At 44.1% G+C, this 15,608-nt stretch overlaps 1 protein-coding gene across 2 annotated transcripts in view; it reads right to left on the reverse strand.

Annotated features, from left to right (window-relative positions):
• LOC138471851 (collagen alpha-1(II) chain-like) overlaps positions 1-15,608 on the reverse strand; it is a 1,536,387-nt gene that overhangs the window by 233,421 nt on the left and 1,287,358 nt on the right. For both annotated transcript variants that reach the window (XM_069609694.1, XM_069609695.1), the window contains 4 exons: positions 15,178-15,231; positions 9,594-9,647; positions 9,404-9,457; positions 8,345-8,398 (listed from right to left, as the gene is read on the reverse strand). In XM_069609694.1, coding sequence (XP_069465795.1) covers positions 8,345-8,398; positions 9,404-9,457; positions 9,594-9,647; positions 15,178-15,231 — 216 coding nt within the window. The remainder of the gene's footprint in view (positions 1-8,344; positions 8,399-9,403; positions 9,458-9,593; positions 9,648-15,177; positions 15,232-15,608) is intronic.

A 15,608-nucleotide genomic window follows, 5' to 3' on the forward strand; every position in this document is an offset into this window, starting at 1 on the left:
TTAATGAGGTTGTCCAAATCAAAATAGTCCATCCTCCATCCAAAAAGCTATCCCACTCTGACCCTACCCCTAATTACCAACTGGAAAAAAAGAGGGTTCCAGGAGAATGGCTCTTCCCTGAACAGGCCTTCTCAGACTTAATAGTCTATCTTTAGATTGTTCCTTGCAACTCAGTTAATCAGTTCCTTTAATTCCTCAAGAGGACTCTGCCACCTTCTCTCAGGTATCCCCAGTGCCTTAAGTGGCACTACAAATCGAGCCGGGGCTCATCGCGGGGGCGTGGCCTAACAGCGGGGGTCCTGCTGGCCCGTGAGGCCACGCCCCCTTGACAAGCCTCGGCTCAAGGGGCTACTGGCACCCCTGCCAGGCAGCCTTTTGTAGAGATCAGCACCCTCTCCCCATGGGGGAGAGGGTGCTGATCTCTGCATTTGTTTTCTATAGGCTTGCCTGGCAGTGGAAAGCGCCTCGCCTATTCAGCCTTAATGGTGGCGCTGCCCTTCGCCAGCTGGGGAGGGGCAGCGTCACCATTAAGGTTGAAAGGGTGAGGCCGCTGGAAGCAGAGGCCTTTTTCCTAAATACTGAAACTCCCGCGAATCCGCGGGAGCTTCAGTATTTAGAAAGCAAGGCCTCTGCTTCCAGCGGCCTCACGTTTTCTCTATAATGGTGGCGCCGGCCCACAGGCATCCCTTGATTAAAGGGATGCCTCGCAGGTGCGGCGCCACCATTATGGCTGAAAGGCATTTTTTTCTGAAGCCTGAAGCTCTCGCACACGAGCGAGAGCTTCAGGCTGTCGAAAAAAAGCCTTTTCGTGTAGTGGCTGGGGCTGCAAGGGGAGATTTGTGGGCCCCGGCAGGGCCCCGCCTCAAAACGAAATTTCGGAGCCTGCCGGGGCCCAGCCCCGGCAGGCCCCGGCCCACTTAAAGCCCTGGGTATCCCCTGCCTTGACTTATTAACAGTTCCTTGTTTCCCTAACCAAGGCGCTTGACTTTTATTCCTCTGGATTTCCTAACATCAATATCGCTCTCTTTTGCACTGGTTTCACAGTCTCTCACTTCCCAGAGATCAGTGTCCCCGGTTTCTTTTACCACTTAATTGTCCTCCACTTCCCTTTTTGTGACCCACTATGTAGGTTCTTCTGTTCCCCTTTGCTATTGTCTTCGTCTTCCCAACCACTGAGACAAGTCTTTTGACTTTCTTCCCTATCTTGACTGCTTTTATAATTACTGGGACGAATGTGATGAGTCCCTCTGAATTCAATATAGAGGCCCTCATTGTGGGTGAGCCGGTCCAGTAACAATGGCAGACAAAATGCCAGTATTACTGGCTCTAGCATTGTTACCGGATTGGCTCACTCTGAGTCTGCCAGTAGAGGCAGTGAACTATCAGCAGGCCTGACCTGCCGGGAGTTCCAGCCCCTACCGGCAGTGGAATCACTGAATCACTGGCACCGTTCAGTGATTCAGTAGTCCCCATCCCATAGAGTTATGTGGGACTCCATGGTATGGGATCTTACCGCCATTGCCGGCTCCCGTAATATCCCGGTAACACCGGGATAACGGGCGCCGGTAACGGTAAGGCGAGTTTCATGGTAACCCACCGGTAGTACAGACGGGTTACCGGCAAACTCGAAATCAAGGCCATACTCTGCTGCTTGCACGCCTACTGGAACGAGTATGATGAGTCTCTCGGTATTTGTTATACTCTTTACTGCTTTTATCATTACTGAGAAGAGTATGATGAGTCTCTCGGTATTCGTTATGGTCTTTACTACTGTTACAGGTACTGGGGCGAATATGATGAGTCTTTCGGTATTTGTGATATTCTCTGCTGTGTAACGTCTGGCTGTGGTCCCTCTTGGGTCTCCAGCTGTTCCTGCTACTTCTAGCTTGTTGGGTTGGCGTCATCGTTTCTCCCTGTGGGGTCGGGATCACTCTGTCTCGAGGAACACTTCCAACATCTTCATTTCCTTCTCTGATTTGCTCTCCGGGGCTCAGCAGAGTATCTTCCTGGATGGTCTCGGCGTTGTTGTCCGACCACGTGGTCCCCCTCCTTGAGGTCACGCCACCACCTGGCAATGCTTGCCACACATGTGAGTCAGCTCCCTCTCGGCTCCTGCACCATTTCCTTCTTCTACCTCTAAGTGGATTTGTGTTTGGCTCTAATATTGGTAGTGGTATCACAACAGTCTCTATGCCTTAGCTGCCGTCCCTAAAAATGCTGGCGCCAAAACATCCCTGCGCTGGTCTGGTCGAGCCTAAAATTCTGCGCCAAATCTCCCCCCACCGAACTGGCCACACCGAAATGGGGTGTACCACAGGAAAAGGCTTTCCACTGGGGAGAAGTGACGAGACCCTGTGAATCGTCACACTGCTTAAAATACTTATTGAACAGAGATATATATGTGTAACTTCATAAAGGTGCATATGTTTCTGGATACTGGTGTGGATAATTTTGTGGACTACCTGTCCCTCTGTGTCTGCCTGCTTCCCCTCCCTAGATATAAGCATGACTGCTCTGCGACACTCCTCCTTTTTGGGTCAGATGCACTGCCCCACTTTAAGGTTAGTGATTTTACAGTCCTCAACAGATGGTTGTACACAATCTGCCTGAATAATCAGCAAGGATCTTGCAGCGCATCCCAGCAGCATTGTATCCACCAACTGAGGGAGATGCAGGGTAACAGTTCTGTTATGGTACATGCTGCATATTTTAATGGCTTTAACATTTCAAAAATGCATAGGCGCAAAGTAGGTGGACTTAGGAACATTGCAAAGTGGATGTTTTGCTGCTCACTAGCTTTCCTTGTTTTGTGGCGAGACTGCCCAAATGACAATGAGGCCATGGATATCTTCTAAGGTTAGATTAATCAAATAATCAATAGAATAATTGATTTGGAGGAAAATCAGGTTATTTTTCTAGGTCTCAAAGGAAAAAGTATTACTGACCTGGCAAACAAAATGCGTCTGCATTGTATGCCGACATCAGTGAACATCTTGCATCTTGAGGCAGCTTTGTCACCTTCAGGTGGCATACTTGCAACTAGGTCATTAGAACTATGGGCTCAGGTCTGGTGTACTGAACAGGCCATGGTAAGCAAACCTATTCTTGAAGATGTGCCGAAATATGATTGTGTGGTGTGACAAACTGAGGGAATTTATCCCTTCTCCCAAAGGGAAGCCCCCAGTGAGACTAGGTGAGTGAGCCTGCTCCGCACCACCCTCCCTAGGGGTTGAGGCAAGCGGGACCTCACCGGGAGAGACTCCCCACTTGGGGACAAGGACTCCCGGTCCCATGAGGAGCTCCCTGATGCCCTCAGAGTGATTGTCTAACATAATGGAATATTATCAATTCCATAAAGATGAAGTAAACCTATGCTATCCACAACAGGAAACTAAGACTGTCCCTTTAAATCAGTCCCTCCAATGGACAGTGTCGAGGATGCTGAAAAGGGATGATATGACAAGAGAGAGCATGAGACAGCGAGAGGGGACAAGAATCAGAGAGAAGCCGGAAAGCAGAGAGAACCAGGGGGAAGCTCCCTGTGCGTAGTAGAGCAGAAGGAGGCAGAGCTCTCACAGAACAAAGAGCATGTGTAAGCCAGTCAAGCTCTGACGAGGAGCCAAAGACCCTAGGAGACTGGCGTATGAGAACAGAGGAAAACACAACACGATTGAAGAGAGAGTTTGGTGCTGGCGTGACCACCCGGCAACTGTGGTGGGCAGTCTGCCCGTAGAACAAGGCCAATACCACTGACAGGAGAAACCCACTCCCGAACCGAGATACAGTGCAAGTTTGATTCGGAAGACGAGAACGAATCACACGTGAAACATGGCACGCCAAGTGAGCCACTGAGCCAAGAAGAGGCAGAAAGAGAGTCCAAGACCTTACCGGTAACTGTGACGTTAATCCTTGGAATAGAAGGTTACATGGGGAATGGGATTACAAAGCAGTTAAGAGGGACTCATTATAATTTGAACAAAAGTCGTCCCAGCATTAATGAGAAACGTATTGGAAATAAGCTGAGAAATGAGAACCATGTTCATGGAAGGCAGAGCTACATGAAATACACAAAGTGGGAGTGGAGTAGAGTTGAAAACTTGCCACCTTGGGAAAAGGGAAAATCCAGGTCCCGAAGATGAGAAAGAAAATATAATAAAATAAAGACATTTAGGAAACACACACCCAGGAGACCAGTAAGACAAAGCTCAAGCATGAAACAGCACTCCCAGAAGAGAGGTTAGAACCTGACAAGAAAGAGAGAAGTAAGATAGAAATTAAGGGCAAATTACAGTCTTTAGTTGCTCAGGCTAAAGTATTAATGGGTACATTCGGAAAATTCACAACAAAACATGTGTTAACTTTCTATATGCAGAAAGTCCTTCCAATCTTAACTTATGGGTCTGAAGCCCAATCCCCTAAAAATGATCTTTGGTGGGACAGATTGGAATCTTCCTTCTGGAAGCAAGTATTACATTTACCGGCATGCACCCCGTTACCATTGATCAGGTTTGAATTGGGCTCTCTTTCCATGTCTTCTTTTGTTATTTGGAAGTACTGTGCATTTTTCCGAAAATGTCTTCTCTCTCTTGATCGTCCAGATATTTTGGGCAAAGTGGCTGTCCATCTACTAAGTAGAGATCGAATGTTCTCCCAAAAATGGTGCAAGTCAGCTCTAAATGCACTAGCTGATGCACCAATCTCGCTAGAGCTTCTTTTATCAAATGAAGGCAGTGCAAAAAAGAAAATTCAACAGTATGACTGGTGCACCAACCAAAATAAATGTTTAAATTATAGAGACTTCAAACAGAACTTATTTGGTCATAAGCTTTATAGTGTTATGGCTGACTATTTGGTCAAATGTCCATGTCCAAAAATACGACAAAAGCTACTTCGCTTCCGCCTGAATCTGTGACCAACTCGAGATGTTCTTTCTCGTAGAAATTTAATCCCGAAGGTTGACAATTATTGCCGATTTTGTAAAGCCTTAGATCAGAAAGAGACTTTGGAACATTGTATGGTGTACTGTTCTCAATTGGAATCCACTCGTAAATTGTATTTCAAAAATCATCTGGAAGAACAAAATATGTATACACATAAGGATCTATGGCAATATATCTTCTCATCACCTAAGCTATTTATAAAGATAGCCACGATTCAATTTTTGGATGCTGTATTTCCTGATCAATGCTATAAGCATCAGCCAAATTTTATTGAAATTTGCCATTGAGTAATTTAGACTGTTGAATGTATTTATTGTAATTGTTGTTTTTGTATATTTCCGCTGGTAAACAATTATGAAATGTAATTCTTAAAAAAAATGTTTTGCTGTTTTGTATGGTGAAAATTTGAAAGGTTGATTTTATCAACCAAACAAATAAACAAAAAAAAATAGAGAAGCAAGACTGTTTGCATAAAAGGAGAGAGGAAAACTATCAGTCCCCTACAAGAGGTACAGAACTTAATCCATAAGATAACAAGAGACTATTTACGTATAGTCTACTGAGTGGAATAAAAGAACCTAGAAACCCCTGTGACAATACACAAAAACCAGGAGAAGGGAGTCATTCACCTGTCCTTAGTTACGTTAGAGGTAGGGTCAGGTTAAATTTTGACAGTGGACGGACTTGTTTTTGGACATTCATCCAGACTGATGAGCACCTTAGTTAGTAAAATAGGTAAGGAACACCCCATAGATATAGGCAGAGTTAGGCCTTATTTTACTTTAGAATAAATAACATGCTACAAATGTCTTCATAGCCTCTGTATGCTTCTTCTGAGAGTCCACAGTAGTCAAAACTCCAGGGTTAATGTATATTCATAGGCATCCTAAAGTCTTAGGGCATCTGGGCTGTTATGATAATACCAGAATCATGCAAGGTAATTCTGAATGTATTTTTAAAGCTGAAATGACCCTGCTATTAGAAACATCCAGAGCAGAATAGCAGAAATGGGTTGAGGCCTATCTACCCATTTCATTATATGCATCTATTATTATTATTATGGTGTTTATTAAGCGCGGGCCTAGTTTCGGGAAGCAACGGAGTTCTTTACGCGCATAGGGGGAAGAACACAGTGAGGGAAGCTGAGAAAAAGAGAGTGGGGGCCTAACAGAAGTGGCAATTGGCAGCAAGGGCTCTACAAGCAACCAGCGGAGTAGACAGTGGGGAGCAGATCAGAGTCTCGGGTAGGGTGGGGTATCTTAATTGAGTTACTAATATAGATCTTTGTTAACCCGGTGCAGATTAGAAAAATTCTCACAGCTGACATTTACTGACAGCCGGATTCTACAAGAGGAGATCCATCTGATATGCCACTGTGGCACTGGAGATGTAAAAACTGTGTTACTTTTTGTTTTCATTTTGTCCATTACATATGACTCAAAGATAGAGAAACTTCACTTCTTTAGGGGATAAAAGGTTCAAACTGTTCTGCCCAACTGGGTTTTATCTGTTGGTATTAACAGCATGTTTGTCATACTTACGGAATGACTTACAGAAGCTATAGCAATTAGGAATCTCACAGCCTGAGTTAGAAGAGGTTCCCTTTATCTATTAATGAGTTGTCATATTCTTATCATAGGGTAGGGTGCAAGATGTGTAATCGCCACTAGCCATTGCCTAGTGATATTTGACTATTGGCGATTAAGAAATGGTGTGCCATATGTATCTATAGCATTGAGGTGGGTAGTAGATTGCAACTTAAATGTTTGCCCGCCTGCCATAGGGTACATTTTATATATATTTATTGAATATAATTTCAGAATGTGGAAATTATCTTTGTATACTGTTATGATTTTAAGACATTGGTGTATTTGAATTGTGAAGTTTTAAGGAACACTTCTTGTGCTCCCAGAAATAAACAAATGTTACACTGACACTACGATTTCAGAATGTATATGGATTGTTTCAGATTTGGAATCTCTTCACAGGGATCCTGGAGATCCAGCTGATCTCCAGCAGTCTCACCTTTTGTCAGTTCCACTTTTACAATTCAGTACAGTTTTTGGGCTGCCCCTTTATTTTGGGGTTCCCTCTAGTTTCATGGTTCACTTATGTTCTGGGGTGCTCACACATCATTAGTACTTTAATGGCTACCAAAAAGGTACATTGGGCTATAAATGTGATACATTGGCTTGCACCCCTGGCGAAGTAAAAACTAAAATAAATATTTGCTACCAGCCCACCCTCTAAAACCAATGTTGTATAATTACCCAAGGCTACAAATCAGGGGCTTAAGAAGCACCCCTTGGCCTGGTTGCCTTAGCGGCAACCCAGCACCATATATTCTAAGTGAGTGAAAAGGGTTGCAATGGCAGGAGAGCTTCAGTAGAAGTACCCCTGACCTCCAGAATTAGGTCAGTGATCCAGAAACAAACTGATGGAAGAGCCAAATGTTAAGGGGACCAGAAAAAGCTGTGCAAAATCCCCAAAAATAGAATTCTATCGTAACACGCACCTACAATATAGCTAATTCAGAAACAGATTTGGTGAGGAGGCCTGGAGCATCTCTAAGATGCCCTCCAGTAAATATCTCAATTACTTCTGCTTATGACCGTCTCAAAGATCCTCGGTTCCATGTGATAATGTCTGAGCAAAAATGGCACCATGCAAGAATGGGGCTGTTTTTTTGCAGAGACATTATCATAAGGAAAATGCAGGAACAACCCTCCAACCCCCAACATTTTTTTTTAAGTGAGCGGGAGACACCCCTGCAGACCCCGCTCCCATTTACCCCATACATTAACACCCTATATAATGTCACCTACGGCGTTTCCCAGCGACTATATGTATGGCGACATACATGGGGACAATATTTCCTGATACCAGATCCTCCAGGAATCGATAGATTTGCTTCAGTTCTAAACTTTGTGAGCCACGGCTAGGTTTGTAGATGGAAATCAGATATTTTAATGGGCCTCTACCTCCTTATTGGCTCTCATCCAAACCTTTGTGAATTCCGCACTAAATGTTATAATTGTTGAACTGCCATGAAAAATCTACATTAGTATCAGCTTTGGATTTTTCCCCCCTTTGGGCAAAACCTTTGTTTGCGCCTGCAGCAAGACTTTTTCTTTCAAAAGGCTGGTACACCACAGAAAGAAGTGTATCAACAATAGACACAAGATGAGCGATCAAGATCAAAATGGTCAAACAGATGTGCCGCTGCTGTCCTTGGGCTAAGCAGAGCAGTCAAGGTAAAAGCTGAACATTCTTCATTTAGTTGTATTTCCCTTTACATAAATATATATAAGATGATGCAATGCACAATGAAATCGGTATGTTAAGTATTCTATTTGTGAATAGGGCAATTTATTACCATGCACAAATCGTATTTTAGTACTTACTGCAGGGCCCGGCTGGCCAGGTTCCCCCTTTCCTCCACGTGCACCAGGCACACCCTGCAAATGTATCGATACTGTACGTTAAATGTCAGACATTTTCCAAATCTCACTTGTAAATGAACTTATTCCCCCATGTCTACAAGAGAGTGCATTTACTCGGATCCTACATCTAAGTTGGCCAAAGAAATGTCTGTGATAGTTTGCAGAGTTGTCCTGCTTTGTGAATCCAAGCTAGAACTGTTTGTGTTCCTCTGCATTAGGAATGCATATGTGGGGCTCTATTCTTAGACTTCCTGCTTGCATCTGACAATCCATTTCACTCATCAGTAGGGATTCTCATATGCCCCTGCAATAAAACCTGTGCATCGGAGCTAAGATTTCCTGTGATTTCAGTTTGTTTCCTATCTGCCTCTCCACTAGTGGATCCTCTCTGCCTCTGCAGTTACGTCTTATGTGCGTATCTGCACTAGAACTTCCTGCAGGCATCCGACCTAGGACTTCCTGTTTGTCTCTGCAGTATAATTTCCTACATGAGTCTGAACCAGTACTTTGCCTGTGCCTTTGCACTAAGGATTCATATGTGCATCTTCCCTTTGTGATTTGGAGCTAGGTCTTAAAGTGCATTTGCCTTTGGACTTCCATTTGTAAAGAATCATCCTAGCTGTGTGTGGCAGGCAGGATCCAGTTGTCAGTTGCACTAGAATAACCAGCGCCCTCCTGCCGAAGTATGTTAAATGTGGGCCAGCTCTGGGTATCCCAGTCAGTACCTACACTGGGACTTGATCTGCATGAGCCTTCCAAAGATATCTACTTGAAAAATTATCTTGTGTGGATATCTTGACTCATGCTGGTCGGGGGATAAGAATTTACCCTGTATGACTGCTTTCTGATTTCCTGTCTTTGCCAGCCCTGGGTACACCAAGTCAGAAGAACTGTGTATGGCATCTCTGAGATAAGGATATAATTTTGTGACGTGAGTACTGAACCAAATGATGGAAGATGAAGCAGACGTACCCTTGGCAAAGGAGCTGGAACAGGGAAAGAACCAATTATAGGCTGTACCTCTTTTCCGGGGTCTCCAGTTGTCCCTGCTGCTCCAGGCGGTCCAGAATCTCCCTGCAAAAATTAGAACATGTTGTTTGCATTGCAAAGCTTGATGTCTTCTTAATTTCCTTTGGAGGAGTATCAAGTCAGCTACTGTCTTACTGAAGGCAACAAACAGTATTACATGAAATGACAAACAAGATTCTACCTTATCTCCCTGTTGGCCGGCTGCCCCAGGAGGTCCAAGTACTCCAATATCTCCCTGTAGAAAGTCAGGGAAAGCTTTATTTAGTTTATGTATTCCAACCACGAATGGGCAACCTGGTTTAAGAACCTCTCTACTGCAGTGGATAAGCAAATGTTAAAGCTGCATTATATTTCCTGAAATTACATTTCCTGCTATTTTATTTTCATTTACCTAGCCATACTATCAATGCAACAGGGAACCCCTCCAGCCACCGAACTCATCTTTTATCAAGTATTGAGAGATACTATTTCAAGGGACTAATTCACTAATGCAATAATTGGAGGACTTATTGAAACCATGGGGCACTTTAACAATTAACATGACTGAAACTGGCCTCTCCAACCACAAGCTAATGACTACATCAGAAGTCCCATATGCCTAATGGAGTCTAGCTTCCTGAATAAGGGCCTGGAGTTTGCAGACTATGCCATAGCTTTGCTTGCTGCTGGTAAACCAGGAGTTAGACAGCAACTGGCTGGATCTGAGGAGAGAGATTTTCATTCTAAAGAAGTGGCACAATCCCCACATGTTTAAGATCTTCAATCTTCAGAAACCATGCCTTATATGTTTTATTAGTCGCCAGCATAAGGACAGAGAGCTCAGGTGGGAGACTGTGGAGAAGGAGTGATTCTCTATTGTGTGGGAAGCTGAGACCCTATCTCTTTGGAACTCACTTAACTGTGCAGACTGACCATAAGCCCTTAAAGTGGCTGATGCACATGAAAGGAGAGAATCCAAAGTTGCTCAGGTGGTCCATGAATCTGCAAGGGTTTGACTTCACCATTGAGCATAAGCCAGGTGCTCAACATAGCAATGCTGATGGGCTGTCAAGGGTTTATAACCAACTGGAACAGGACATTAATTCAGGGGGATTATATCCCCCTGTCCCTGGACTGGGGGAGGGGCAAGTGTTAGGAAAGATTTAATTTGTGCAGCTTTCCCTACATAGTTTCCTAGGGAACTCTGTTCTTTTTGCATTGTTTTGACTGAACTCCCAGAGCTCTCTGTTCACCATAACTAGGGTGACCTCCTTAAATATCTGTCAGGTCTGGACTGAGAAGTAGAACTGTTCACAGGGTAGGTGGTCATGTGGCACTCAGGAAAGGGCGATGGAGTGTGCAGGGTGGAGTTGGGTTATGAAAGTAGAAAACAGGAGGAGCATCTTTTGTATTCCTTAACTAAAGCCCTGTAGGGGATTGAGGCAATCTAATTCCAGGATGGAGGCAACTAAACTCAAGATTGATTGGTGGAGAGGCAGCTGTGAATTCTACTGTCTTTCATCTTGAACACTTGACTAAGAAGGTTGCAGATTAAAGAAGCTAAGCAATGCTTGAGTTTTTTAGAAGAAGAAATAACTTTTGAGGAGAACAGAGATTGTGATTACAAGACAACATTTGAAGAGGCACAGAAGATAAGTGATAGTTACAGTTAATTCAAAAAAGCTGCTAGTTAGATACTCCCATCTGGGGTTTCCTGCATACAAATTTAAGGTTGCATTAGCCTTGTAAGTTTCACCTGAGATCTTGAACTCTTCAGTGAAGGGCTGTTTGTAAAGAGAGGTGCGTGCTAAAAAAATGTCTCCTGAGCACAAGCATTGAGGAAAAGAGTGCAGTGTTATTTATGCAGCGCACATGTGAATATACCCAAGACTTTTTCCCCTTGGAAAGGATGCTCTGAGCTCCCTGTAGCCTCACAGAGTTTATTTAGCTTTTTTGTAACAGTGCGTCCTCTTGGCTTTGGCCAGGCCAGAGGAAGGCACCTTGTGATGTGGACTCATGTGTGCTGGTTCCCCATAGAGGAGACGCGTCGCTATGCAGCGTCTTGTGGAATAGCGGGCGCGGGAAAAAGAGTTTGTTATTTGCGCTGGGAGCACAGTGAAAAGATGTCAACAATTTATTGCACAGGCAGCGCATGAAAAGAGTTACCAGTTAATTGCACAGGCAGTGCGGTCAAAAGCCTTATCAGTTTTTTGCACAGAACGTGCTGTGAAAACCGTTACTACTAAAGGCTCAGAGGAAAAAATATTCAATCAGCAGTACAGCACGGATACACTTGGTGTATAAAGTTATGTCTGTACAGAGATATGATGGGTTAGTCCACAGAAGTTAAACAAGAGGAACAGTGAGGACAAAGTGATTTTTAAAGGACATCATAAATAGATAACTATTACAGGCTTCCCGCTACTAGAGGAGGCAATCAGGTACAATAGAGTTGAATAGTGAGGAGAGTGGCAATTGTTATAATTGATGTAGAGTTATGAGTGCAATTACTCTCAAATAATCTTTTATGTTTATTCATAGATTCTCAAGCAGTGCCTGATGTTTTGAAGTCAGAAGAAATATTAGTGCTGAGAACTGGTAGTTTGTTATTTTGTCCACTTTCCCTTTCCCCTAGAGGTGTCTGCTGTCCAACTTGTAACTCTAGGCTTGCGAGTATGACAGTTCAGAGGGGTTAGTGGGATTCTCCACCAATCTCTGCAGGACAGGTAAGCTGCGACCTTATAATCTGTCCAGCTGGGCTGATTCTAGAAATCCATTTTAACACTGGCTGTTTGGTCCCAATCCATAATCCAGCCAGGAGATGCCTGTTGGTAGGTAGGTGTGGTGTTTATGGTTGTCTCTGTTGGACAGCCCTAACCTGTTTAAATGATCCATGTCATTGCCATTGGTGGGCTGGGCAGACCCCTGTCCAGATTTGGGACGAGAAGAACTCCTGGAGCCGTTCTTCAGATTGACTACTGGAGCCAAGATCTCAAAGAAGGAGAGTCCACACAGAAGACCTCGAAGGCTGCTGCTGAGGATGGCTAGCATTGCCAAAGCCAACCTCTGTTGAAGTCCTGCCTCTTTTGCTGCGATCCTAGAAGCCCTTCATCGCTTCTATGGCCCTTGGACTGGTGAGACCCACTAGTACAGACCCCTGCATGAGAGGCCCACCACCAGAAGCCATCGGAAGTACCCCGGGACCATCTTGTGGGCAATCCATCCTCTGCAAAGGCCTCTCCACTGTAACGATCACCGTCCTGAACTGGAGCTTAGGACTCTGCCGGTAGATGACTTGTGGCTGAATTCCATCTCTCCTGCTGTTGTTGCGCTCTTCAGAATGAAGAGGGGTCTTCCTGGAGCGGACTCTTCCTCACAGCCATAAATCTCGCCTGCCGCCTCCTGATAGGGGTGAACTTTGCTGCTGCTATTCCCTGTCTTGTCCTGGGGATCTTCTCTCATCATGGGACCACCTGAGGCTGCTATCCTTAAGTGGCTGGGCCATCCTGCTAGAAGATTTTCAAAATGTTCCCTTTGAGATCACCAACTGTAAAATAGTATGTGTATATAAGGGTGTTTGAGTGATAACTGCTTGACTTCTACTTTACCTCACTATAGTTAAACGCCTAATAAATTAGCATATGGATTTACTCCTGCATTGCTTATTTGATTTTTATATTATTTATCATGTTTTGGTTTTGCTATAGTCACCCCAAGCAGGATTGGTATGCCCAGACTTGGGACGCAAGCCTGCTGGGCCTTGAGACCCAACAGAAACCTCACTGATGATGCCCAATGGGGCCGAAACATGTCTGTAGTTGCTTGTGGTCTCGTACAGTTTGGGCTGGACTGCCCCTATGGAACGGGACCAAGAATGATTTGCATATAGTCTTCGCCTTTCTGTAATGACTTGCCAGGCTGAAAAATTAAAGTCTGGAGGGTTGCCGAGAGCCATGCTCATGATTATCATTCATTAAAAACCTTCCAGCCATCACCTTTTATTTTTGCTATTTCTACTTTTGAAAACATTTAAAACTGAGCATTTTTCACTGAAAATAATGTTCCTAAATATATGCTGAAAATCCATGCATTGCAGCCTATCCTCTTTCTTTTCTGTCCCCCTAAGTTTTGCTCAAACCTTCCACCCATCTGCTTGAACTCATGCAGTTCTTGTTTTTGTTGGCACTCAGTGTGACATTTTGTATGACTTCTGGAACCAATACAGTTGAGTTCCATGGTCCTCTCCCAATGTTGCTCAAAATGCACTGCTAAGATTACCACCCGTTTCCTATGGCCTGTGAGAGGTAATTACCTTGAAGACAGTAGCGGTACACCAACAAAGCAATGAGAAGATCAGATTAGGTGAGCTGAACATTAGTCATGGTTGATGGGACCAGTTTAGCAAATGGCGTGATGGGTTGCATTATGGAGGGTTTTCACGTTTCAGATGGTGAGGGAATACAAAAGTGACCTTAAGTCAAATGATCACCATTGCTGGATCTCTGATCTACAGTTGCTGAGTGGCCATTCAATCGCCTGCATTTATTTATCATCTGACCTCAGCTGGAATCCCAAATTCACTACTTTGAGGTCAGGGTCTTCTGTTGTGGACCATGCCTCCTTGGCTGTCGAAACACAACGCCACCATCCCAACTGCTCCAAAGGCTCCACTCTGGAGGCTCTTGACTGGAACGTCTCCAACTGCTTTTCTTATTCGGAATTGTCTGTAGGGACCCACTGACTCCCACGTTCCTCCATGGCTATAGGGCTACTGTCCTGAGCTAGCTCAACCATGATCTTCCTTAAAGGTGATGTCATCACTCCCCTTTGCAAGCTCCAGTCCTGGTTTTGGTGATTACCCCTTGTGCTGGACTGCTTTCGACAGTTCAGAGGGGTTAGTGGGGTTTAGTGAGTCTTCTGATCCCCTGTGTATCCTCTAGGTCTGAATTGCCTTTGGGGCCCTGTGCACAGATCCTTTACCACCATATGGTAATATTGTTTTTTTGTTTCCTAATGGCCCATGTAGCTAGCATTGGGAAGGAATTACCTTGGCCTATGGGCATAATGAAAAGTCAATTTGGACTTGTGTGTACTGTGTTAACATTCAAGGGGCCTATACAGGGGGAAAAAAATCTACATTGCACTCTACAAGCCAGCCATAAAAAGTCACTTGCCACTTCAATCCTATACATACCCACAGCACACAATTTCTTACTCGCCATGAGTCAAATACCACTAGCCCATGGTGAGTGCAGATTTTGCACCCTGCCTATAAGACAACTTTCTGTATTTCTATCCATATTCTGCAAAGTTATTATAAATGTGTACTTACTGTACATATTTTAGTAATTCATATGCCCAACATTATTATATAAAGAGTATATTTGTACAGATATATTGCGCAGACCATCCCGTATTGTGTAATATCCAACTATACTTTCTGTCACTTTAAACCAGTTCACTCCCTCTAGAGGGAGGCCGCGACTGCTCTGGCCATTCTGCTACTCGGAGAGTCCGGATGTAAAGGACACACACATGTAAGCCAAGTGGAGTAAAGTATATGTACTCTAGTAATAGAAACTAACAAAATAATACCCATAAGAGATCCTGTGCAGAATGACAGAAAGAGCATCTTTAGGTGGTGTGGCCGGCCATGCAGCTGAAAAGGTGTTCCAAGTGTTAATGGTCTGGTATTCCTTTCCCACCTCTCCATCCCAAAGCAAAGTGTTACAGGATCTTCAGAAAATAATTACTTAATAGAGGAGGGGAAAACAGGAATAACTTACCGTTTGTCCATGGGTGCCTGCAGGACCTACGGATCCCATCAAGCCAGGCTGGCCCTTGTAGAGAAAAAGAAACGTGATTTTAAATGATCAGACTATGAGCAGGCTCCGGCAGCCTGGTAACCTCTTCATGGGGATACTACATAGGCAATATCATACAAGGCATTCAGTATTACCCAAAGCCTGTCCACCGTTTGTTATGGAAAGCATTCTGTTTTTCTTAATATCATGCAGGCATTTAACAGCTAATACAATCAAAATTCAATACATGCAATATTCCCCAATGCCATCATACCATTTAGCATCAAGTACATTTACTATTCCAAAATGTAATTCAACTGTTTCCTTTTACCTCCTCATCGCCCAATACATAACATGCTCCTCCACTGGCAGCCTTCCACTTTCATTAAACATATTCAAAAGTCATTAATACA

This window comes from Ambystoma mexicanum, chromosome 8, assembly GCF_040938575.1.
Source record: "Ambystoma mexicanum isolate Mex_15411 chromosome 8, UKY_AmexF1_1, whole genome shotgun sequence".
NCBI lineage: Eukaryota > Metazoa > Chordata > Amphibia > Caudata > Ambystomatidae > Ambystoma > Ambystoma mexicanum.